Source organism: Semicossyphus pulcher, unplaced genomic scaffold (assembly GCF_022749685.1).
Source record: "Semicossyphus pulcher isolate SPU_LCO1_2020_fin unplaced genomic scaffold, fSemPul1.0.p SCAF_13, whole genome shotgun sequence".
Lineage (NCBI taxonomy): Eukaryota > Metazoa > Chordata > Actinopteri > Labriformes > Labridae > Semicossyphus > Semicossyphus pulcher.
The window spans coordinates 11521149-11548899 of NW_027211637.1; the positions used below are offsets into that span (position 1 = coordinate 11521149).

At 39.9% G+C, this 27751-nt stretch overlaps 1 protein-coding gene across 1 annotated transcript in view; it reads right to left on the reverse strand.

The window, feature by feature from the left end:
• The window catches only part of cacna1db (calcium channel, voltage-dependent, L type, alpha 1D subunit, b), a 180394-nt gene that overhangs the window by 107399 nt on the left and 45244 nt on the right, over positions 1-27751 (reverse strand). The window contains exons 4-6 of the mRNA XM_069659609.1: positions 6103-6242; positions 5625-5767; positions 558-710 (exon numbers count right to left, since the gene is read on the reverse strand). Of these exons, the coding sequence (XP_069515710.1) occupies positions 558-710; positions 5625-5767; positions 6103-6242 (436 nt within the window). The remainder of the gene's footprint in view (positions 1-557; positions 711-5624; positions 5768-6102; positions 6243-27751) is intronic.

Below are 27751 nucleotides of genomic sequence, written 5' to 3' on the forward strand. Positions count from 1 at the left end.
TGACCATTTATCTCTACAATCGTGTAGGTTACCCACCTATCCCTTTGACTCAAGCTGCTGTGCTCCTGTCCATCAGTCGTTTTAGAATGTGGCTGGATTCATGCTGTGTGTGCGTACTTTGAGCATGTGAACATACTTCCAGTTTATAATGAAAACAATCCATCAGTTTATCCTATTCTTAAATAACTCTACCACGTTGCAAGCCATGCTTGAGCAAAGGTCAAGCCTGTTTACATAATAGTCATATATTAGTCATTTAATCACTGGATTTAATCCACCATCTGCTGTTCTGTCCTGTTTTAGCAGCTTGCTACCAATCATCAACAAGGTATGTCCATTCATTCTCAGGCATTCAGTCCTGTGTCTATCCTGAGAAAAGATGTTTATGCCTGATCATTGATAAAGAACTTGATTTATCAAGATGTTTATCACCATTCTAATATATTGGATGAAACTCCCCAAGCACGTGTCATGGCTAAAACTGTAGGGAAAAAATTAGAACCAAAATCAAACTAAACCAAAAATTAAAGATAAAATGAGCCTCTGCACTACCATACCTGTTTTTAATACATAGCAAGTGGCATGCATTTTGCCAATGAAGAGCTCCAGGCCGATGATGGCGTAGATAATAATGACGAAGAGGACTAGCAGAGCGATGTGAAGCAGGGGAACCATCGCTTTTATAATAGAGTTTAAAACCACCTGTAAACCTGCAAACAAACACAGAAAACACAGATTCATATACGGGGACAAACATATACCCAGTGTTTTACCAATTTGAGATGCCATCCATATGAGAAAAGCAGTAAGAGAATACAGAATAGAGCTCACACTGATTAAAACTTTCATTAAAATTAACATCAGCTTACAGACTTGCAAACCTCTGTACCACCCTCTCCCTTTCACCTGCTGGACAAACAGAGGAGCACCTTCTCCAACAGACTGGTGCAGCTCCACTCTCACAAGAACAGATACAGGAAATATTTCTTGCCCAAGGCAATAACTCTGTACAACAGCTCACCTCTGTCGAGTAGGGAACTCTCTATCTCATTCAAACTGCACTTTGTTATGCTCCTGCTAAAATTTGCACTTTTCATTTTACTGCTAAACTGTGCACATGATGCATCTTGAACATTTAGTACCATTTTATCAGTGTATTTGCACATTAACATCTCTGTACACTGTAATTCTTTCTTTCACATGACGTCACGTCCTCCGGGGAACGCCCCCTTGGAGTTAATTAAGCAGAGTGGTTTCCCAATACCCTAACAGGCTATAAGAATGCTGTGGCCGCCTTCTCAATGATGATTAATGGAAAGACTAATGCTAATAAAAAACTCTTTCCTCATTTTCTCAGTATTTTTTTTTCTTTAAGCCAGAACTCCATTTGTTTTTGTTGTTTATTTTGTTTTTTTGTTTTTTTTAAGTATTTATATAATAAATATGTAGCACCCTTTGGCCACACTTGCAGCTTGATACTGTGATGAATGTTAGTTCACAGCTCTGAAACTGCTCTGATATAATGTTACAGTCAATGCCCCAAGTTCTGAACCACAATAAACTAGGTTAATATCACCTCAAAAGTCAGAAATCACCAGATGGTAGTATGCCTGTATTTTACCACCTCATGTACAGGTGTATGTATGTGTGTAATAAATAAAATAAATACTAACTTTCATTTTGCATTTTATTATAAATATGATAATTTGTCTTTCATTTGTATTAGTCCATAATGTAAGACTGAAAAGTAAATCCCCAATACTCTAATAGACCTTGCAGACATTCTGACTTGTCAAAGCAGAAAAATAATCCATCAATTATCGATTTTTTGCTGCTCTTTTTCATTATCCCTCCCTTTCTAGAATCTAGAATCAGAATCAGTTTTGGCCAGGTTTGTACGCATACAAGGGATTTGGTTTAGGAAATGGTTTAGTAGTGAAAACCATAATGCTTAAGTTAAATGCTAAGTGAAACAAAAAGGAGGATTTCTTTCATTAGATCAAGCTAAATTAGCAGAAAGATAGCCTTTATTTTTGTCTCTAATTTTATTATTTTCTTACGCGCTCAATGGGGGTGGGGGTTGGGTTCACAGATGTGTGATTTCACGTCTTGTTAGCTACTGGATGCCTACATTTCCTTCAGGATAAATAAAGTATCTGTCTGTCTATCTATCTATCTATCTATCTATCTATCTATCTATCTATCTATCTATCCATCTATCTATCCGTCTGTCTGTCTGTCTGTCTGTCTGTCTGTCTGTCTACAAAAAGACCCCCAACTGGTTATTCTAAGGTTGTCAAGACTGACTTTGCATTACACTTCGATGGAACACGACAAAAATGTTTCTCTTTGATGACATGTCCCACTTACTCTCGTGTCTATGGCTAAGTAATGGAGCCCAAAGTATTAAGAAGAGCAACAACAATAAAAAAAATATATAAAATCTTGGAAGGTATAAAGGGATATAGAGATACTTCAGCCTCAATAAAGATGCAAAAAAGAAAAAGAGAAAATGTTTAATGTCCTACTGTAATGTGTTGTGTAGAAAGCCCTTGCTTTTCTTGACCTATTAACCTATTAAAGTCATTATTAATCTCTCAACCCCCACAGGTGCCATTCCGCTGTCAAAGATCATTCAGGGTAACTGGAATTTTCAATGTTGTGGTACCCTTTAATACAAGTTCAAGACTATGCATCTGAAGTAAGAGATGATAGAAGACTATGAATAAGGGAATGCAAACTTTTCTGCTTGAAAACTAATTATTTCTTTACAAATGGCTCGGATGGATAAGATATGCCAGAGGAAAAACAGCAAGTTAAGAATATAAGGACAGTGTTAAAAAAAAAGTGCTACTTCAACTACAGGGTTGCACAGTTAATCAATTATTAAACCTGATTACGATTTTTGCTTCCCAACATTAATTAAACATGATTGACACCAATATTACATTTAAAATGTGTGCTCAGCCCATAGAAAACTCTGCCGGACACAGACTCTCTGAGACCCTCCCCTCTGGCAAGAGGCTGCGATCCATCACGACGAAAACCTCCCGACACAAGAACTATTTCAGCTTCATCAACAGTGCCACTTACAGTAAACTGTAAGCTTTTTGCACTCACCAATATCCTGCACAGTTTTTAATTACACTTATATATATTTGGTATTATATGTATTGTTTTTTATATTTTATTCTTATTGCCTATTTTTTTTATCTTATTCTATATAAGTTTTCTACTTATTTTTATTCTAGTTCTGTGTTAATTGTTCTTCACCAAAACACCAAAAGAAATTCATTGTATGTGTAAACCTACTTGACAATAAACCCCGATTCTGATTCTGAAGTCAAACACTTTCCAAGCTAACAGCCACAACCCTAGTGGGTGATCGAGAGGTTTTGGCTTTACTTTTGGAAGAGCTGGCATGTCATGTCATGAGTGCCTAACTGCAGAGGCAGTTTAGAGTGGAAGAGTAAAAAACATAGACTAGTCAGGACACTCAAAAGTCGAGTGTCTAAAACACAAGACAAAAATCTGGTCTCTTGAAACGTCTTGTCATCAGTTGTCATTTGTTAGGTATTTCAGATTTTGGAAAAGTTATGAAAAAATATATATACAAAGAGTGCATGAAACATTTGTCTGTGCCGCAAAGCAACACAACTGAAGTGTATGAAGCCAAGAGGAATAATGTCTTTACCCTCCCATCCATGTTCAGCATCAAGTCAGACATCCATAACAGCAAGGCTGTACAGCATTAAACCCCATACGCCCATTTTTCAAAGAAAGAAGAAAATCTGTATTAACGCACCAATGCAAAGATGCACCAAATTTAGGTAAATAACCTCATTTTAAGTCTTTGTTTGATGTAAAATTTGTATAAGAGCCGGAATGTAGCACAAAATGGAACTGAAGGCGGTGCTCTGTTTATTTTAATTTGAAAATACAATAAATACATTTTGCATCTAAAATTGATATCTGCACTGGCTTCCTGTAAAATCTAGAATAGAATTTAAAATCCTTCTTCTTACTTACAAAGCTCTTAATGGTCAGGCACCATCATATCTTAAAGAGCTCATAGTGCCATACTACCCCTCTAGAACATTGTGCTCCCAGGATGCAGGCGTGAGAGTAGTGAGAGAGGTGGATCCTTCAATAATCAGGCCCCCCTCCTTTGGAATAATCTACCAGTCAGAGTCCGGGAGGCAGACACCCTCTCTTCTTTTAAGAGTAGACTTAAAAGTAGACACCCTCTCTACTTTTAAGAGTAGACTTAAAACTTTCCTCTTTGATAAAGCTTATAGTTAGGGCTGGCCCAGGCTTGGACTAGCCCATAGTTATGCTGCTATAGGTTTAGACGGGGGGATCTGACACACCAAGCTCCTCTCTCTCTCCGTTTCTGTGTGTGTGTTTCTCTGTGTCTCTCTCTCTCTCTCTCTGTCTCTCCCTCTCTCTCTCTCTCTCTCTCTCTCTCTCTCTCTCTCTCTCTCTCTCCCTCTCTCTCTCACAGTCTCTCTCTCTCTCTCTCTCTCTCTGTCTCTGTGTGTCTCTCTCTCTCTCTCTCTGTCATATTAATGCAGCTCATTAACTCTGTATCTTCTGGTCCCATTAACATTACTAACCATATATCTTCCCGGGAGTTCTTGTGCTCCCTTGTCTTGTAGGTTCCTTGGGATCGTTGCTACAGACCACCTGCTGCTGTGGACCTGCTCGACTGCAACAACTACTTACATCAGTCTTCCCCATAGTATCATTATTGTTGACTTCAACTGTTACAATTACGATTACTACAGCCTTTATCATTACTCTGCTTCTCGCGCTAATTTATTTTTTTGCTAATTTTCACACTAGTGTACCACTATTATTGGCATTGTAACCATTAGTATGTTTTACTTGTTTTTGATGTAACAAGGACATATGTTGTTGTTGTAAACAGAAAAAAAGTTGTTGTTTCTCTCTTTGCCTGTCTCTATCCTGCATCTCCTTCTATACCATTTTCGGCCCATCCAGTCGAGGCAGATGGCTGTTCAACATGAGTCTGGTTCTGCTCGAGGTTTCTGCCTGTTAAAAGGCTGTTTTTCCTTGCCAATGTGCCGAATATTGCCAAGTGCTACTCATGGTGATTCATGTTGGGACTCTCTTTAAATAACATAACAAAGAGTCGGTCTAGACCTGCTCTTTTTTGTAAAGTGTCTCGAGATAACTCATAACTGGTTATGATTTGGCACTATACAAATAAAATTTGATTGATTGATAAATAATCTGATAAATAATAAATAAAGAAAGTGATTAATAATTAATAATATCTCTATCAAAATAATCGTGATTATCATTTTGGCCATAACCATGCAGCCCTAACAACACAATGTTGAGGAAGTTTCAGCTGGGAGCAGTAAGGTACATTAACCTCAGAATCATGTGGATAAAATGCATCAATATGTTTGATAAATTCACCCAAGATACATAAGGTGACCTAGTAAATGGGGTATTCACAGTAAAGCAACGCCCAACTTCAACCTCAATAAATAGTAATTCAACCAGAGTAATTAAAAATACTTGAGCTTGTCGATGAGCAGGTCTTTAATTGAAAAAAAAAAAAGATAACTACAAGTGATTTCCTGTTAACTCACTGGGAACTCCAGAGACAAGGCGAAGGGGCCGTAGAACACGAAAGGCTCGGAGGGCCTTGACATCAAACCCCCCAGGTTTGCCTCCCGACTGGCCACCAGAGTCAGCGTCTTTGGTTATCATCTCCAGAACCACACTGAACAATCTAGAGGAGAGAGAGTTTGATGAGACAAATCAGAAAGAAGCAAATTAGTATTACCTTTTATTTGTTGCACTTTATAACAGTTTGCATGAAAGTCCAACTGGGGCCAGGTGGTATGTGTGTATTTGTTGGTCTATGTCAGTGTGTGTTGAAACGTCATCGTCATCGTACAACTGGACATGATGTAAATAAGTTGGTGATCCACGCGAATGCTTGACGTGCGTGCATGCGTGTGTTAATGAAGTGTATTAGGGAAATAATTTAACTGTGTCTAAGTATTGTCAGTATTGTTGTTTATCATATGCTTTGACTGTGTATGTTTGCATATTACAACTCACCCCACAATGACGATGACAAAGTCAAGCATGTTCCAGCCGTTTCTGACGTAGGAGTTTTGATGCATGACCAGGCCATAGGCAATAATCTTCATAAATGTCTCTATAGTGAAAATGATCAGGAAGGCATATTCTACTGTTTCCTGTAATGGGGGACAGGACGGAAGGAGAAAAGAGTAAAAAAAAAAAAAGGGATAGAAGTAAGAAATAAAATAAACAGAAAAAGAAGAGAAAAAGTGTATTCAGTTTCAGACAGTTATTCATAATAAGAAATGTTTTGGCGATTGTAACGTGTGTTCTTGTCAGCGACTGTGTACATTTGACATAATTTTTTTATTTGTTGAAGAAAAAAAAAAATGTAGGTAAATTTTCAAAAGATAGACAGATAATAGATCATTTTGCACCATGTGTCATTCCATCATGTTTTTTCACTACAAACAATGATCTTTTGAGTTGTTTTGGGCATTAAGGGGATTATCAGAGGAAAGCTGTGAGTTTTCCTATTCTGTTATAAAATTTTGTCTTATATCGTACCACTTTAAGATATGATATGTTGTAAAGACTGAGGGGGGAATTCACTAAAGGATTGCGCAGCTTTTGCGCCTGCTAAACCTGTGCAAATGAGACAAAAAGTACCTGCAGAGGGTTGAATGCACCCCAAATTGTGCTGCAGAGCAAACAGCATCTCTGTGCTCCAGTGCCATTTGAGCGTATTTAAATCAGTCATTATGCAGACATTCGGAGCAAATTTAGCCCCTTTCTATGCAAATGAGCCTCGTGGCAAAGAGCAACTAATTCACAAACGCCAGCGCTAACAGCAACACGCAGTTAGAGAGAAAATATTACCGCCTGCAGAGAGTGGGTGGTAACTGTGGCGCAGTATTATAAGGGCTGTCACTCTCTGGTTTTCAGTGATCATGACGACAATTCCACCTTTTGTATGATCAAAAAATGTATTTGTCTGTAAAAACAATCTGTCAATATATTGACATTATTTTTATAATCGGGAGACCAATCAGTCCGGGTCTGTGCGAGGCTCTTCCCTGGCACATGGGCACACTTTGGAGCAATTACGCAGGGCGGGGATTATTATATGGACAAGCTGCTGTTGCACACTCGTTTAAAAAATAAAGCTCTGTTCGAATAGTTAAACTAGTAAACACTTGTCTCCTCTCCCTGCTCATCATCGATCTGTGCATGGAGTTGAGATCGATCAGTGTGCGCTCAGCTGATACCTGAGAGCACAGCACCGCGCAGCAGAGAGTGGAGGTGCAGACAGCTTCTCTCCACAATCAGACACAAAACAAAAGCAATCTGCAAAGATCTACAAAACTTTATGGCAGTGTTTGCACCTTGAGACGGAACAAATGATGCGCAATTTCTGGAGCTATCAGCGGCCATAAGTGAATTCCCCTAGCTTTAGCTATAGCTTTTCACTGATACTAAAAGGACACAACAACATTTTTCATGTTTTTTTTCTTTATATGAATTAAACTGGCTTCTTATTTTCTGAGCTACTGTCATGGTCGTACTGTTGCGTTCACAAATCCCCATTCAAACCTTTAACAAGAAATAAGTGGTCACAATCATGGCTGTCATTTTGTGAGTAAAGCTAAAATTCAAAAGATAGCTTTTGAGAGCGTATGCTTTAAAGAAGCAGCATTTTAAAACTTTTAACACTGGCCTTTTATGAAAGGATTTGGGTGTCCTGTGTGAAGTTAAAGCCCTTGGACCATATTATAATTTTGTTATAACATTCATTAACATTCTGGTGACCATCATAAACAAAACGCCTGAAGGGTCATAGTGGATGATCAGTCAAAAGTATTCCCTGCACTGTTTAATTGTCAGTTGTTCTGCAGCACAGAAACACAAAAGCAATGACCATTTAAGCAACAAAGATGAATGATGATTTCATGGTAACGATGTTCATGGAATCAGGTCATTGAATTTAGACATTTCCATACAAATCTATTTATTGTGCTTACACATTATTTTACTTTCTCACCTCCACTTCCTTACTCCCCTACAGAAATACCTTCCGCTCTCTGATGTACTTTTAGCTTCCTTTAGCGCTATCTCTTCCACACACATGATCTTTCTCTGTCTCTCTCTGTACACCTCTCTGTCTGGCTCCCTGAATGTGAAAGGTTACCAAGCCAGCAGGCTTAGGGCCCATTAAGATAAGCACTTCACTTGATGATAAAAAAGAAACGAAAACACATTGTGCACAATAGATATGCATGTTCATGCACATTGTGAGACACTAACTACAACAGCAGCCTGCACACTCAGATGTCACACCAACATACACAATCAGACGGTTGTACACCGATTCTGAAAAACAGCAAGTAAACATTTCACATCGCGAGACATTTCAGGGAATGGCAATTTCAGGGAATGGCAACAACAGCCACAATTATAAAAAACACCACAGCTACCAGCATTTTGTTTTTGCAAGTTTTAGGACGACTACTTATCAGAAATAGAGCTGGAATCATTTCAATTCCAGTTTAGTTTTAAAATACAAGGAAATTGCCGTGCTGTACTGATTCATAATAATAAATGTAGAGAAGAAAGTAAACAGTAACAAAAACAAGTACAGCAAAAACTGCTTCTCAATAAACAAATCAAATGTGCATACACTTTAAACAATTCCAGTGCCAGAGTGTTGGTCCATAGTAGCTAATAGATGGATGCCATGTTTTATTTTTCAAACATTCATGGTTCCCACAGCATCACAGAGCTACTAGCATAGCTGTGGACTGCTGTTTTTGTGTAGTAATGCAGTTTGCAAAGTTAAGAAACTGCAGACAGGAAAATGCATTATATATTCTTAGATATCACAGCTTGGTTTGTAAATTATTTAGCAGTAATGTTTATATTCCTAATTCTTAAAAAAATGGCCAAAGGTGTAAAGTCAAAGTTGTGGTCCTTTTCTACTGCACACCTTGGTCCTTATTTTCTGCTCACATGTTTCAGATGCTTTGCAAATATTGATTTTACCAAAGTGGCCATGGCTTTGTGCCATTCTTAATTGTTAACTGTGTCAGCTGATTGGTGTACTTTTACTGTACAGGTCATCAAGTGCCATAACTTAGAGCTGTTTCACTTGAAAAGAGCTTTCAAAGCACATGAACACACACCTGCCTCCGTCTACCATTCTTGTTTCATCAATATGTCCTCTCTTTTGTTTGGTTAACAGCAATTGTGTATGCATAAAATACTTGTGGCATCATGTTACATGATAAACATGAAGCTGTTTCTAAATGTGACAGAAACATCAATTTCTGAACCAGCTAAAATACAAAGACAAGTAGACGCACTTGTTTGTATAATTTTGTCACTATGAATTAAATGGAAAAATCTTTATTGGTGAAAAAAAACTAATTACAATTTGGTTTTAGGCTCATAACATATAATGTTTTCTATATTGTTGGGCAATAGTTTCCAACAATAGCCAAATAAAGCTAGTTTATTCTCTTATTTAAATTGCAAAGTTATTAAATGGATGGCAGTCACTGCATCTGATAATTTTAGCTCTTGAAAGAAGGAATCATCCACTTATCATCGTCATTGGTCCGTCCAATCATAAATCTCAACCTTATGAAAAGTGACAACACCAAGGGTCAGTTTCACAAAGCAGGTTCAACAAACTCTGAGTCTAACCCTGAACTCTGAGTTGATCTACTCTGAGATAGGAAACTCATCAAACGTCATTCAAAGGTGCGGCTCGGGCAGAACAGGCTCATGGCTGAACCTCACTTCAGTCAGATGTTAAATATTAAACTAATGAAATATCATTCAGTGGCTGTTTTAATGTGCATTAGCTTTATCCCTAACATGATTCTGACTTCACATACATTATAATTTATGTTGATTAAACATAATTGTGTTAGTTTAAAAATCCAATAACTTACAGCGTCTTATTTGAGTGCTCTCGGCAGTGGTGGTGGAAAAATAAAAAAATTATGACTTTGACACAGATCTGTCTTTTGATTTTTTTATCATAATTATAAAAGACTTTTGCAAAGGGGTCAGAGCAATTTGTAACCGCTCAAACACGCATGAGAGGGGCTGAATGAATGAGGAAGTCTAATGAGGGTTTTTTGTATTCTAGAGGAAGGAGACAGAGCGAAACTCTGAGTTTCCTGAAGAAAACCTGCTCCCGACCAGGTTAGGTTCATAGAGTCTGTTACTACGGTAACTGACCGAGAGCTTAAGTTACCTCTCTCTGTGAAACAGGCTAGAGTTACCCCTCTTTCTCTGGTTTGAGTTACCTCCCTTTGTGAAACGGAAAACTCAGAGTTTCCCTCATTTCAGGGTTAACAGACTCAGAGTTTTCAATAAACCAGCTTTGTGAAACGGACCCCAGGAAGAGGATGTGTACATCCCCAGAAAAGGTACCAGGTTGAAACACATACAGATAGTTGATGAATTAAAAAAAAAATCACAAATTAAAAGAACAGACAAAATTAGTTTAGGAACGAACAAATACAGATAATTTCAGAATCAGAATCAGAATCAGAATCGGGGTTTATTGCCAAGCAGGTTTATATACAAGGAATTTGTTTTGGTGTTTTGGTGCAGAACAATTAACACAGAACTAGAAGAAAAATAAGTAAAATACTTAAATAGAATAAGATAAAAAATAGGCACTAAGAATAAAAGTATAAAAATAAAAACGTATATTACAAAATATGTACAACAGGTGTAATTAAAAACTGTACAGATGTGCAGGATATTAGTAAGGGCAAAAAGCTTACAGTAAAAAATTAAAAATAGTGCAGTGTACAGACAATATAAAAATCAAGTGTGCGTTAATGTAACGCATATAGTCTGAATGAAATGAAATTTTGAGTGACTGAGGGGCTGGATGAGAGTCCATGTCAAGTGGGGTGGGTGGGGTCAGGGCCTTGTTGATGAGGCTGGCAGCAGAGGGGAAGAAACTGTTCCTGAGTCGGGAGATTTTGGTCCTGATGGACCGCAGCCTGTTGCCAGAGGGGAGGGTCTCAAGGAGACTGTGTCCGGAATGAGAGGGGTCGACCTCAATCTTTCCTGCAGGCCTCAGGGTCCTTATGGTGTAGAGGTCTCGAGAGATGGCAGATTGCAGCCAATCACCCTCTCTGCAGAACGGATGATATGCTGCAGCCTGCCCTTGTCCTTGGCAGTGGCAACACCAGAGATGAGTCCATAGAGGGTCGTGTCGTCCGCGAACTTCAGGAGCTTGATGGACTGAAGACTGGAGGTGCAGCTGTTGGTGTACAGGGAGAAGAGCAGAAGGGAAAGAACACAGCCTTGAGGAGAGCTGGTACTGATGGTCCTGGAGTCCGGAGAGCTGATAATTTGATTTGGTTTTGTTTTTAGTTTACTGCTTCCCAAAAAGATTAAGAACAGTTAATGTTACAACTGTCTACTACTGTGTCCAAAAGGGAGAACACTATAATATTATCAAAACAAGATCTACGATGCCACTGATGCTTGGAAAATGTTTTCTGCTTTTAACTCACTCCTCTATCCAATGCCTCCCCCAACCTCCACTCTGCTCACTCCAGACATGCTAGCCACATTCTTTACAAATAAGGTTTCTACCATCAGAAATCAATTCTCTGAGCCTGAGAAACTCAGCCTGCAGCCATCAGCTAAAAGATCCTCACTCGCCTCATTCTCCTCTCTGACCGAGGAGGAAGTCTCCAAGCTTTTGCTGAACTCTTGGCCAATCACCTGTCCACTGGACCCAGTACCCTCAAACCTCCTCCAGACCATTTCCCCCACACTTAATCCTGCAGTCACGCACATTGTCAACTCTTCACTGTCTCAAAAAACCCACCCTCAACACAAACCAGGTTGAAAACTACAGACCAATTTCACTTCTACCCTTCCTGTCAAAAATACTTGACTGCTTGTCTTTAATCAAGTCTCTGACTTCTTGTCCAAGAACAATCTTTTCAACCCAAATCAATCTGGCTTTAAGCAGGACTCTCCATGATGAGCTGTGGCAGATGGGCAGCACATTCAGCCAGCGCCTCATCCCACCCAGGTGCAGAACTGAGCACTTTAGGCGCTCCTTTGTGCCCACTGCCATCACACTGTATAACAGCAATGGAAGCCATGTCATCCTGCTGATTTCTATTACAGGACTCTCATCACTCTCACCTCATTGAATATGCTGATTTACTTATATACCTGCCATATACTGTAATATCTACCAGGTGGTTATATCTTCATATACTGTACTGTACTTACTACTTTCTCTTATCTTATACAAGTATATTTACTGGTCACTGTTGTATAGTATAGTATATAATATAGTGTGTTATATTGTAGTATTATGTATGTATATGTTCATAATGTACATTATTACGATATTGTTATTGTTACCATACCATGTGGTATACTATATTACATTACACTATACTATATTATATTATACGATAATAGGGTGGCTGTGGCTCAGTGGTAGAGTCGGTCGTCTTTCAATCGAAAGGTCGGAGGTTTGATCCCCAGCTCCCTCAGGCTACATGTCGAAGTGTCCTTGGGCAAGACACTAAATGTCACTATTTTGGGCAAAATAAACAGGTAAAGGACCCAGCTGCAGACAATGGTAAGGAGTTTAATAAACTGAGGCAAAAAATGCAGAGGAGGTAAAGTTAAACGTTCGGACAGCCAGGAGGCTGCTAAGGGGCAGAGTCCAAGCCTTCAGGCTGAACGGCCTGGAGACGGGGCAGAGTCCAAACCTTCAGGCGGACGGCCTGGAGGCAGGGCAAATGGCCAGGGCATATCTGGAGGGAGGCCTGGAGGGCAGCCAGGCAAACAAAGCCTCTCGGGAGGTCGGCCAGGAGGCAGGCCAGGCTGGCGGAGCCTCTCCGGAGGACGGGCAGGGGGCGGACCAGGCCGGACTGCCGACGGGGAACCAGAAGCTAGGGTCGGCTGGACCACTGACGGGGAACCAGGAGCAAGTGTCGGCCGGACCGCCGATGGAGAACCAGAAGCAGGTGTCAACGGGGAACCAGAAGCAGGTGTCAGCCGGACCACCGACGGGGAACCAGGAACTAGGGTCAGCCGGACCACCAACAGGGAACCAGAACCAGGTGTCAGCCGGACCGCCGACGGGGAACCAGGAGCAAGTGTCAACCGGACCACCGACGGGGAACCAGGAACTAGGGTCAGCCGGACCACCAACAGGGAACCAGAACCCGGTGCATGTGTCGGCCAGACCACCAACGGGGAACCAGGGTCAGGTGTCGGCCGGACCACCGACGGGGAACCAGGATGGGAATCCTCCAGCTGGGCGAGAGGGGGTGTCGGCCGGGATGCCGACGGAGAGCCAGGAGGGGAATCCTCCAGCTGGACCAGAGGGGGTGTCAGCCGGGACGCCGACGGAGAGCCAGGAGGGGAATCCTCCTGCTGGACCAGAGGAGCCACCTGGACCCGGGGAGCAGGAGTCGGCAGGGGAGCCGACTGGACCCGGGGAGCAAAAGTCGGCAGGGCCTCCAACCGGAACACAGGAGCAGAAGTCGGCAGGACCCCCGACCAGAACACAGGGGCAGGAGTCGGCAGGACCTCCAACCGGTACACAAGGGCAGGAGTCGGCAGGACCTCTGACCGGAACACATGGGGCAGGTGTCACCAGGGAGCTAGGCAGTGGAGGCACTGGGGAGAGAGGCGAGGAAGACGAGAGCCATGATGGCCGCGTCTTTTCCTGGTGCCCCCACTGGAGCCAGGGAAAATGGCCAAGCAAGTCCCAGTCCAGGAAGACTGCTCAGGATCAAAATCTCCTTTCACCTCCCTAAAAATGTTTTGAAAATATTTAATCTTTGAAATAAATCTAAATTGTCCAAGACCGCTGGGTCCATCTTTGGCTGGTTAATTCTGTCACGGTTTTGGGTAAAATAAAAAGGTAAAGGACCCTGGTGCAGACAATGGTAAGGAGTTTAATAAACTGAGGCAAAAAATGCAAAAACAAAATCTTAAATCCAACAAAAGACAAAAGAGAAAACCAAATGGTATAACAAAAAAATCTCACAGTCAAGGTAAAAGAATATTCCAAAGGAAAACCTGGAAACGCACAGGAGCAACAACGGGAAGCCACAAGGTAACAGGAAAATCCACAAGATAAGAAAAGTCCACAGGTAACACGACAAAGACAATGAACCAGCACAGAGACAAGGAGCACAGAGACTAAATAAACTTAGGAGGTGAGGCTAATCAGACACAGGTGAGACAATCAAGGGGCAGGTGAAAACAATCAGGGCAGGGCACATAATCAAACAAGCGGGAAACACAAAGGCAGGGTGTGGACCATCACGAGAGACAAAGTGACAAAGTAAAACAGGAAATGATCTCACCAAAGAGACACAAGTGAAATACTTAACTAAACAAGAGTAAATTGACAAGAACACAGAATAAACTAAATACAAAACTAAACAATGAGAACTCACCAAAATACAAGACAACCAGAACTAAACTAGAAACTCATGACCCCAAATTGCTCCCGGTAGCAGCCTCTGCCATCAGTGTATGAATGTGTTTGTGAATGGGTGAATGTGACATGTAGTGTAAAAGCAGCTTTGAGTGGTTGCAAAGACTAGAAAAGCGCTATAGAAGTACAGTCCATTTACCATTTACCATCCATTTCTATAATTGAAATCTTTATCGTGATTCTACTAACGCACTTTTTACTGCACCTTATATTGTACCATATCATAAACCTTAGAGCTCATACCATACTGTATTACCTCATCCTGCATACCATGTCATTTTATCCCACAACTGTCACTTTAACTTGTCACTTTACTTGTCTTGTAACTTACTCCTACTTGTATAACAGTTGTATAGCCCTCGTATTTTTTATTTTTTATTCATCTATCTATTCAATTTTTTTTTTTTATACTGCATCAACTGACTTGCTATTTTGTCTTGGTACTGCTGTAACACCCGAATTTCCCCCCTGGGGATCAATAAAGGATGATCTTATCTTATCTTATGACTACTCTATCAAAACTGCACTACTGTCAGTAACAGAATCATTGCGTCTGGCGAAAGCTGCTGTACAGTCCTCAGCTCTATTGCTGCTAAATCTGTCAGCTGCCTTTTGACGCAGTGAACCACCAAATCCTCCTCTCCACTCTTTCTGAGTTTGGTATCTCAGGATGTGCTCTCCACTGGTTCATGTCCTACCTCTCAGGGATATCTTTTAGAGTATCTTGGAATGGAGAAGTGTCCAACCCCAAAGCATATCCACAGAGGTGCCTCAAGGGTCAATGCTTGGTCCCCTTCTCTTTTCAATATACAGTATTTCACCTCACTTGGTGCAATCATTTGCTCCCATGGTTTCTCAAACCATTGCTAAGTGGACGATACCCAGCTCTTCCCACCAGATGACACTACAGTCCCGGCATGGATCTCATCATGCCTTGCCGATATATCTTAATGGATGAAAGAACGCCACCTTCAGCTCAATCTATCCAAGACTGAGCTCCTTGTCATCACAGCCAAGAGGGCTGCCTGATTAATTGAATTTTAATCTCAATTACAATTTTGGCTTCCAACAATTATTAAAAAAAAAAAAATCGTCTTTCAACAAAACCTGGAACCCATTCCTTAGTCTTCTTAAGTTACAAAACTACCACCACTGAGTTCTGACCCCACGCACAACGCCAATGAGCTCTATCTACCAACCCTATTTATGAATTTATAATTTCATAAATATAAATATAATTATAAATATGTATACATTGTAGTATTAATCATAATATTATTACTACGATTGATTTTCAGAGCCAACAACCTAATCACCACAAATTTCTACTTTTTTAAAATGTACTTTTATTACATTATTATTATTCCTTTTTGTTTGTTTGTTTGTTTATCTTTTTTCCCTGTTTTCTTTTCAAATGTTATTAACGCATTTATTGATCATTATTATATTTCTATCTATTTATAATTTATTTATTTATAACATTGTATAATATGTAATATTGTATCTATTGTAACTAACAATTAGAAAAACCCTCATTATCAATACACATGCAGCCACATTGCAGGTATGTATATATATATGTTGGTTTGTTTTGTTTTGCTTTGTCTTGTTTTGTTTTCTTGTTTCTATTACTATTATTATCATTATAATTATAATGATAATAATAATAATTATTATTATTATTACTATTAGTATTATCATTATTATTATAGATTAATATGTTCGATTACTATTGTTGTTATTATTATTATTATTATTATTTATTTGATTATTTATTTATTTATTTTGACATGACAGTGAGTCATGTAGAGTGGGGTTACCTCTGCACTTTTGAAAAGGGGGGGTGTATATAATAAAAAAAAATAAAAAAAATAATAATAAATAAATAATTTATAAAAAGATAAATAAAAAATAAATTTAAAAAAAGGCATGTGCTCCCTCACTGGACAGACTCCCTCCCTAAGGATCTGGGAGTGGTCCGTGTACAGGACGGGCCATAAGATTTGGGCCATCTCTGAAGCGGGCCAGTATTCACCTCTGGGCCTGGGTGTGGCCCCGTGCACAGTACGGCTCAAAATAAGACTGCAAAGTAATTCTGTTGTTTGGAAACACTTGGTTTCAAAGAGTCTGACGAGGAGCAACAACAAATACTGTTTGATTTGTTACACATAACATGACCAATTTGTTTAATCACCTAAAATTCAATGACAGAATTGCCAATGACCAAAAACAATAAAGGAGCGAAACACAGAGAAAGTACGGCGCCCCTCTGGTGACATCTGAAGAAAAAATAATGTGTGGCCACGAGACTGACACAACATAAATTAAATTCATACAGTCTGCAAATATTACTTTGACATTAGGTGACTATTATTGTTATAACCAGGGGTTAAATCACAATACGGCTGTCCGAGGCTTAACCCCAGCACATATGGTCACACTTTCCCCACAAGACAATCTGGGCTGGGCAGATGAGAGTGTTTATCTTGACGAGCTGCTCTTGCTGGCTTACTCCAGGGAAGATGCTTTTTTATAAACGGTTAAACGAATATCATATCTATCAAGCCTCAACTTCACAATAAACTGGTGGGACGTGCCCCCTCCTCATCCAGCCAAGTTTAAACGCTGATTTTTGCTCCTGAGTTCTTTAATGTCAGAACATGACAAACAACACTTGAACAGTGGAACATTTCACAGATCTAAGGTAGTGAAACAACCCAAATAATGTTAAATAAAACAATAAATAGACAAAGAAATCTTATATTTTTAAGTGTATATCCCACATCTGGTCCCATTAACATTACTAACCATATATCTTCCCGGGAGTTCTCGTGCTCCCTTGTCTTGAAGGTTCCTGGAGATCGTTGCTGCAGACCACCTGCTGCTGTGGACCTTCTCAACTGCAACAACTACTAACACCAGTCTTCCCCATAGTATCATTATTGTTGCTGCTAATGCTAATAGTAGACCTGCTGACTTCAACTGTTACAATTACGATTACCTCAGCCTTTATCATTACTCTGCTTCTCTCGCCAATTTATTTATCTATTTATTTTGCTAATCTTCACCCTAGTCTACCACTATTATTGGCATTGTTACCATAAGTATGTGTCTGTTGTTGTTCATGTAACAAGGACATATGTTGTTGTTGTAACAAGAACATATGTTGTTGTTTCTCTCTTTGCCTTCTTTGCTCTTTGATTTGGCGCTATACAAATAAAATTTGATTGATTGAGTTGATTGACAGTCTTACTTCAGAGATTTTGAAACTCTCATTGTAGATTTTCATTGGGACATTTTCTTTGACGACACAACGGTCATCGGCCTCATCTGGGACGGTGACGAGTATGCATACAAATGGTAGGTGGACCAGCTGGTTCTCTGGTGAACCATCAGAACCGTCTGGAGCTCAACTTGTTTAAGAATGTGGAGATGACAGTGGACTTCAGGAGAAGCCCCCTTACACAACCATACTCAACAGCACCATGTCTACTGTGGACACCTTCGGGTTCCTGGGATCCACTTTCTGCAAGGACTTGAAGTGGACCTCCCACATAGACACTGTCAGGAATAAGGCCCCGCAGAGGATGTACTTCCTATGCCAGCTTAGGAAGTTCAACCTGCCTCAGGAGCTGCTGATCATGTTTTATACCACCATCATCCAATCTGTTCTCTGCACTTTCATCACTTAATGGTTTGGATCTGCCACCAAATATCTGGCATGAATCTATGCACACAGTTTTTTACTGTATATACTGGATACTTCATGTATGTTAACCCATCTGTTACATAATTTAATTTTTAAAAAATCATTATACAGTATATTTCAGCATTGTTGCACTCCTCATATTTGCACTATTGTCTTTCGTAGGCTTGTACATACTAGTTTGATAATGTAGGAATGTACATATTAGTTTAATATTTAATGTTTAAGTGTACATAGAGAGCAAAGTTAAACCAGAGCCAAATTCCTTGTATGTGTACATACTTGGCCAATAAAGCTGATTCTGATTCTGAATGTTTAAATCCTGTAAACCAAATCTATGTTTGGGAGGTGTTTACCATGGTATAAGCCTCGTCCAACCAGTGCTCATAGAGAACAATGGAAAATTCCATGAATGTAAAATCCAATTTTTTATTGATTAGTTTATTAGCTAGGTTTTTAGTAATATATTTACACAAATGTATCATATGAATACAGAATTTGTAGGCAAGGGACAAGATTTTTGGTGTTGGAAGCTTTCTAGTTTCCTTTTGTAGTTTATTGTCTACTTGCCATTCAGAAGGCTTTGGCTGTATGGGAAAAAAAAGTGTGGAGAGCATTGGCCATAATGCAAGTCCGAGCGGCTATCATCTGACAAGGATTTAGCTGTAGTTAATCTCTTTAAACAGACATCTGCATATAATTACAGTCAAATCATAGAAGTCATCTTTCCACTCCACAATTCTGGCGTATCAAGTTGCTAGTCAGACTGTAAAAAAATAAGCATCACAGAGAAGTCCTGGACCAGAAATCCTTAATCGTTCATCTGTTAACAGCTGGCTAGACTGGAAGCCATTCTCAGACAATAGCCATTGGATTCTGGGATTGGGCTTGAACTGACTAATTGCATTTGCCCTCTTGTACTTTAAACTTTACCTTTCATGGCTTTAAGGTGTGTTTACTGTCCACCAAGCCACAGCACTACACAGCCCCAGGCACACAAAGCACAGACAAAACGAAGCACCTTAATTGATTTAAGATGGAGCAGAGTGTCCTGTAAGCTCCTAAATCCCCTCTGTTGGGATCTGGACAAGAAAAGATGCTGAAGCCAAGAGAGCTCACGGTCTCTGTGCAAAGGACAAACAAAAAGTCCTTGTGTCCTTTGTGTTTAATTCAGTGTATATTCAACAAATTCCATATATTATATCCATATACTTATAATATAATTTCAAACATTTAAAGGTCTATTTGAATAATTTAGAATAGATGAAACCTAGCTGGACTGTGTATGGTTATTGTGCTATAATGGGGCCAAATTGTTGGACCAATAGTCAGTGGTAATAAATATCCTATGTAATTTTCTGTAGTAGTCACAGTAATATTTACGTAATAAGAACAATATTTTCCACTTCTATCTTGGCACTAGGGCTGCACAATATTGGAAAAAACTGACATTGCGATAACTTCTTTTTTTTTTAAATACAGGAAATCATACCAGATAAATGCAGTGGGTTTTTATGTAAATGTAAACGATTGACAATCATACTTTTTTATTATTTGGGACTTTTAAGTCTATTTTCTCATAACAAAACAGAACTCCACTCCTACTTTTACCACATTGGTTCAGTGACTCTGTAACCCACATGAAAAGAGAGTAGTGTCATTTTTCTTTATAACATAAATACTAGGGCTGTCAATCGATTAAAATATTTAATTTCGATTAATTGCATGGTTGTCCATAGTTAACTTGTGATTAATCGCAAATTAATTGCACATTTTTTGCCTGTTGTAAATTTACCTTAAATTATATTATATAATAATATTTTGTAAAGTTTTAAATATTCTTATCAACATGGGAATGGACAAATATGCTTCCTTGATACAAATGCATGCTTATTATTACTGCAACATTCCAAAACAATGACAAATACTGCCCAGAATATTCTACAGAATAACCTCAGAGGTACTGCATGCTCAAAAAATATGCTGAAAGCATAACATGGCAATCATCAATGATTTCAATGATTTCTGTGAGAAGCACATCACATGTAGACTTACTCAGTCTGGATTACCCTCTTTCTAGATGCTTATTTCTTACTTCCACAGTTTAATTGTACTCTCTTCTTCACCTTAATTCACATTTTACTTCACAAAGTACATTAATCGGATCACTTTGCTTTGCTTCAGTCCCCCCAACACACCTGCACCTCTGCTCTCTGCCCAAGCGGCAACCTCCGGTGAAAAATTAAGTAAATGGTAAATGGACTGTACTTATATAGCGCTTTTCTAGTCTTTGCGACCACTCAAAGCTGCTTTTACACTACATATCACATTCACCCATTCATACACTGATGGCAGAGGCTGCTACTAAAGTGCCCAACTGTCAATCAGATATCACATTCATACCCATTGGCTATGCCACCGGGAACAATTTGGGGTTCAGTGTCTTGCCCAAGGACACTTCGACATGTAGCCTGAGGTAGCTGGGGATCGAACCTCCGACCTTCCGATTGAAAGACGACCGTCTCTACCACTGAGCCACATCAAAGTCAATGCGGAAGTGCAAAAAACTGCAGTTTCTTGAGTGGCCACTTGAGGCTGGCTCCAGAAAACAGGAAATAACATTACAGCAGGTGGGAAAATGCCAATGTTTACAGCAGAAATAAACAAAAACAGGTTTGCTATAAATAGCTAATTTTATTGTTCAAGATAACTGTACGGGGGGGTTATTTTTTTTTATAACACACCCGTTTTAATTATGTTAAGCCTTAAATCATAGGGGCTGGATCACTTGATTGACAGGTGGATCCTGCTGGCTGTCTGCTAGATGTCAACACAGACACTGTGCTTAACCTTACCTGTTTGTGCGGTTGGAGACTTTTGGGGATTCTTTCATTCAAAGTTTAAACAAATAATCTGTCTCTGTGGGATTTATGGAACTTTATGGCTGTGCAAGAAGTCTGAGCTCCAGCTTTTCGGTGAGTTAAATGTTAGAGTTACGGTACTGAAATATTTTTAGCACTAAGTAGAAGGTATACTGTGCTCGCTCTAGTTGCTCGTTAGCCTGTGCAGTGTTTATCAAACATTTATTTAATCGTCGGCCAGTAAATAGGAGTCAGGAGTTTAAAGATTACAGTGGACTGCAGTGATGAGAAGATCGGTTATTTTAAGTTTCCTGTTAGGTGTCGGCTCGCCGCTCTCTAACCGGGCTAGCTAGCAGCGAGTCCGCTACTTCTTTAGTCTGATAAATAAACACCTGCAGTCAGTCACCGACAGAATCTCCTCCCGGCAAAGTCAAACTAGCTCATTCATTATTTATACAGTCTATGGATAATAACCACTAGCTACGCTGAGGAGCATATAGCCTAGCTTCATAGCTGTAGCTGGCTGATTCATGCGGCCCGCCCATAGAGCTCAGCCATAGGCTTTAGCTCGGTAGCGCTCCGCCTCCTTGCCTGCCTCTGGATTAGCCGGCTCTGGCGTTTCCAATATGGCGACCCCCAGTGGCGGCGCAATTCGGGCTTCAAAACGCTGCTTCAGAAACCAGTGGGTGACGTCACTGAGACTACGTCCATTATTTATACAGTCTATGCTCTCTGCACAGCTGCTTGCCCCGCCCCCTCTTTCTGTCTGTCTCTGTCTGCTGTGTTGATTGTCTTCATCAGCAGTCTGTTTAAGTCACAAAAGTTAAATATTTTCTCTCGCAATTCAGTTCTCACAACACGTGAGTCGCGTGTGCACGAGGGACTTTATTAATGATGTAGCGATCCAAACGGTCGATCGTTACCGAATGAAATCTGCATCTTTTGTAAGCTTTATAAACAGCAACAATCAATGCATTACACACGGAGATACACAGTAGGAATGATTACATTGGTAATGAACTGCATATGGGGAGGCTGTGGCTCAGTGGTAGAGTCAGTCATCTTTCAGTCGGAAGGTCGGAGGTTTGATCCCCAGCTCCCTCAGGCTACGTGTCGAAGTCTCCTTGGTCAAGACACTGAACCCCAAATTGCTCCCTGTGGCCAATGAGTATGAATGTGATAACTGATTGACAGTTGGGCACTTTAGGTAGCAGCCTCTCCCATCAGTGTGTGAATATGTGTATGAATGGGTGAATGTGACATGTAGTGTAAAAGCAGCTTTGAGTGGTAAAAAAGACTAGAAAAGCGCTATATAAGTACAGTCCATTTGCTCTTTCTCAACAAGGAGAGCGGGCGAACGACTGTCGTTCATTTGGAGCATAGTCGTTTAATTGCACAGAATGTATGTAGCAGAAAAACTGCCAGTGGTAACTCAGTTCACATCGACAGTAAATACAATTAACTTTTGTCTTGTCCAGAGAACCATCTAGCAGAGCTTTGAGACTGAATTTGCCATTTAAAAGACCATTTTCTTTATCAATTTCTGCTCACGGAGGTCTGTTTCCGCATGCTATCCATAACATTGCAGCTGCATCACTGACTTATTTCTCAAACTACGGGGCGGGCGGAGGGTCATAACAATAGAATGGCTCATGGCTCAGAAATCACTATGAACTAAAAACTGTCTAACTACAAAATAAGGGGCTATTTCAGGCCAAATACAACACAAAACTCGACATTACAAGTGATTAAGGCAGTGGTTGAATAATATTTGATGTATCTAAAAAATTTTCTTATTCCTGCAGGTAAAAATAACAAAAAGATTACACTATTGGTAAAGTAGTGAGACAGTTGGTATACCTGGAGGTCCACTTGAGCTAGTGCTCCCAGGGGGCTCCTCCCTCCCACTCTTGTCTCTCTGTGCTTTCTTCACCCTTTCTGTCATCTCCTCAGCTGGCTTCTTCTTACTCCTCGTACTGAAGAAGGATGCTATATCTGCTGTCTTTCTCTTCATTTTTTTCTCGGACATATAGTCTAGTAGGAAGATAGGGTCTCCGTGCACCCCGTGGATACATTTTTTGAACTTAGTTTTTTCTAATCCTCAAGGTGTCTAGTAAACAAATTTTGATGTTCCCAACATGAAATATTGCGCCAAGGGTCTGTTCCGCAGCCATTTTTGCAGCATAGATTTCTGACGAAAAAATTGAAAATCTGAATAACTTTTGAACTGGACATCATACAGAGATAAATGACCCCATTCTGTGTAATTGTGTCATCATCACTGCCATCATCTCGATCATCACTGTCATCATCTGTCATCATCTGTCATCTCTGTCATCATCTCTGTCATCATCACTGTCATAATTTCTGTCATCATCTCTGTCGTCATCACTGTCATCATCACTGTCATCATATATGTCATCATCACTGTCATCATCACTGTCGTCATCTCTGTCTTCATCACTGTCATCATCTCTGTTATCATCTGTCATCATATGTCATTTCTGTCATCATCTCTGTCGTCATCACTGTGATCATCTCGATCATCATCTCTGTCATCATCCCTGTCAATTTTCTAATCATCACTGTCATCATCTATGTCATCATCCCTGTCATCATCCTTGTCATCATCTATGTCATCATCGCTGTCATCATCTATGTCATCGTCTCTGTCATCATATATGTCATCATCTGTCATTTCTGTCATCATCTCTGTCATCATCTCTGTCGTCATCTCTGTCATCATCTATGTCGTCATCACTGTCATCATCTAGGTCGTCATCACTGTCATCATCTCTGTCATCATCCCATGTCATCATTACTGTCGTCATCTCTGTCATCATCACTGTCATCATCGCTGTCATCATCTTTGTCGTCATCTAATGTCATCATCTAATGTCATCATCTAATGTCATCATCTATATCATCATCACTGTCATCATCTCGGTCATCATCTGTTATTTCTGTCATCATCTCTGTCATCATCTATGTCGTCATCACTGTCGTCATCTCTGTCGTCATCTCTGTCATCATCTGTAATTTCTGTCATCATCTCTGTTGTCATCACTGTCATCATCACTGTCGTCATCAATATCGTCATCACTGTCATCATCTCTGTCATCATCACTGTCGTCATCTCTGTCGTCATCTCTGTCATCATCTGTAATTTCTGTCATCATCTCTGTTGTCATCACTGTCATCATCTCTGTCATCATCAGTATCATCATCTCTGTCGTCATCACTGTCAGCATCTCTGTCATCATCCCTGTCATCATCCTTGTCATCATCTATGTCATCATCACTGTCATCATCTCTGTCATCATCTATGTCATCATCTCTGTCATCATCTATGTCGTCATCTCTTCATCTCTGTCGTCATCACTGTCATCATCTGTCATTTCTGTCATCATCTCTGTCGTCATCACTGTCATCATCTTGATCATCATCTCTGTCATCATCCCTCTCAATTCTCTAATCATCACTGTCATCATCTATGTCATCATCTATGTCATCATCCCTGTCATCATCCTTGTCATCATCTATGTCATCATCACTGTCATCATCTATGTCATCATCTCTGTCGTCATCTTTGTCATCATCTATGTAATCATCACTGTCATCATCGCTGTCATCATCTTTGTCGTCATCTCTGTCATCATCTAATGTCATCATCTATATCATCATCACTGTCATCATCTCGGTCATCATCTGTTGTTTCTGTCATCATCTCTGTCATCATCTATGTCGTCATCACTGTCATCATCACTGCCATCATTTCTGTCATCATCACTGTCATCATCTATGTCATCATCACTGTCGTCATCAATATCGTCATCACTGTCATCATCTCTGTTGTCATCACTGTCATCATCTCTGTCGTCATCACTGTCATCATCTCGATCATCATCTCTGTCATCATCCCTCTCAATTCTCTAATCATCACTGTCATCTTCTCGGTCATCATCTGTTGTTTCTGTCATCATCTCTGTCATCATCTATGTCGTCATCACTGTCATCATCACTGCCATCATTTCTGTCATCATCACTGTCATCATCTATGTCATCATCACTGTCGTCATCAATATCATCATCACTGTCGTCATCACTATCGTCATCACTGTCATCATCTCTGTCGTCATCACTGTCATCATCTCTGTCATCATCCCTCTCAATTCTCTAATCATCACTGTCATCATCTATGTCATCATCTATGTCATCATCCCTGTCATCATCCTTGTCATCATCTATGTCATCATCACTGTCATCATCTATGTCATCATCTCTGTCGTCATCTTTGTCATCATCTATGTAATCATCACTGTCATCATCGCTGTCATCATCTTTGTCGTCATCTCTGTCATCATCTAATGTCATCATCTAATGTCATCATCTATATCATCATCACTGTCATCATCTCAGTCATCATCTGTTGTTTCTGTCATCATCTCTGTCATCATCTATGTCGTCATCACTGTCATCATCACTGTCATCATCACTGCCATCATCTCTGTCATCATCACTGTCATCATCTCTGTCATCATCACTGTCATCATCTACGTCATCATCACTGTCGTCATCAATATCGTCATCACTGTCATCATCTCTGTCATCATCACTGTCGTCATCTCTGTTGTCATCTCTGTCATCATCTGTAATTTCTGTCATCATCTCTGTTGTCATCACTGTCATCATCTCTGTAATCATCAGTATCATCATCTCTGTCGTCATCACTGTCAGCATCTCTCTCATCATCCCTGTCATCATCACTGTCATCATCTCTGTCATCATCACTGTCATCATCTCGATCATCATCTCTGTCATCATCCCTGTCAATTCTCTAATCATCACTGTCATCATCTATGTCATCATCCCTGTCATCATCCTTGTCATCATCTATGTCATCATCACTGTCATCATCTATGTCATCATCTCTGTCATCATATATGTCATCATCACTGTCATCATCTATGTCATCATCTCTGTCGTCATCTTTGTCATCATCTATGTAATCATCACTGTCATCATCGCTGTCATCATCTTTGTCGTCATCTCTGTCATCATCTAATGTCATCATCTAATGTCATCATCTATATCATCATCACTGTCATCATCTCAGTCATCATCTGTTGTTTCTGTCATCATCTCTGTCATCATCTATGTCGTCATCACTGTCATCATCACTGTCATCATCACTGCCATCATCTCTGTCATCATCACTGTCATCATCTCTGTCATCATCACTGTCATCATCTACGTCATCATCACTGTCGTCATCAATATCGTCATCACTGTCATCATCTCTGTCATCATCACTGTCGTCATCTCTGTTGTCATCTCTGTCATCATCTGTAATTTCTGTCATCATCTCTGTTGTCATCACTGTCATCATCTCTGTAATCATCAGTATCATCATCTCTGTCGTCATCACTGTCAGCATCTCTCTCATCATCCCTGTCATCATCACTGTCATCATCTCTGTCATCATCACTGTCATCATCTCGATCATCATCTCTGTCATCATCCCTGTCAATTCTCTAATCATCACTGTCATCATCTATGTCATCATCCCTGTCATCATCCTTGTCATCATCTATGTCATCATCACTGTCATCATCTATGTCATCATCTCTGTCATCATATATGTCATCATCACTGTCATCATCTCTGTCATCATCACTGTCGTCATCTCTGTCGTCATCACTGTCATCATCTCTGTTATCATCACTGTCATTATCACTTTCATCATCACTGTCATCATCCCATGTCATCATCACTGTCATTATCTATGTCATCATCCCTGTTATCATCCTTGTCATCATCACTGTCATCATCTCTGTCATCATCTCTGTCGTCATCTCTGTCGTTATCTCTGTCATCATCACTGTCATCATCACTGTCATCATCCCTGTATATTTAATCCAATATTGCTGATGTTTCTGTTGAGAATAAATAAAAGATTCACTTAAGACTGTCTCTGACTAATGGCATAAAATATTCAAAAATTCCATAAAGTTATGTTACACTCCAGTGTCTGTCCGACAGAATTTCAACTAAACACACACAAGTTAATTTAAACACAATGTGACGGACAGAGATACTTCATTTCTCTCCATGTTGTGACGAATTAATGAAGCCGTTTAATGAAGCTTTATCAAGAGTTAGCGTTAAATTAGCTTCACCAGTGTTGTTAGCTTATCAACAGCTTTACTACCAGGGTATACTGTCCTCCCCTGCTTTATCAGCGGCCCGGCTATGGGCCCATCACAAAACAGAGAGGAGAGAAAATAGACTTCAGAGTTTCAGTGCGTCATGTTTCTTTTTAAATGAACAAAACTGTAATCGTGCGTTTGTCCGTGTAAACGGACACTAATCTAACTTCCTGTAATTTATCACGTGAGCGACAAATTGGCTGGCTGCCCCCAGTGACGTTTTCACAGCATCATAACAGAGACCCAACTAATCGATGATATAATTCGTTGCCAACTATCTTAATCATCGATTTTAATCGATTGAATCGATTAATTGTTGCAGCCCTACTGTCGTCATCACTGTCATCATCATCGCTGTATATATATAAATACCTACACACACACATAGAGAGAG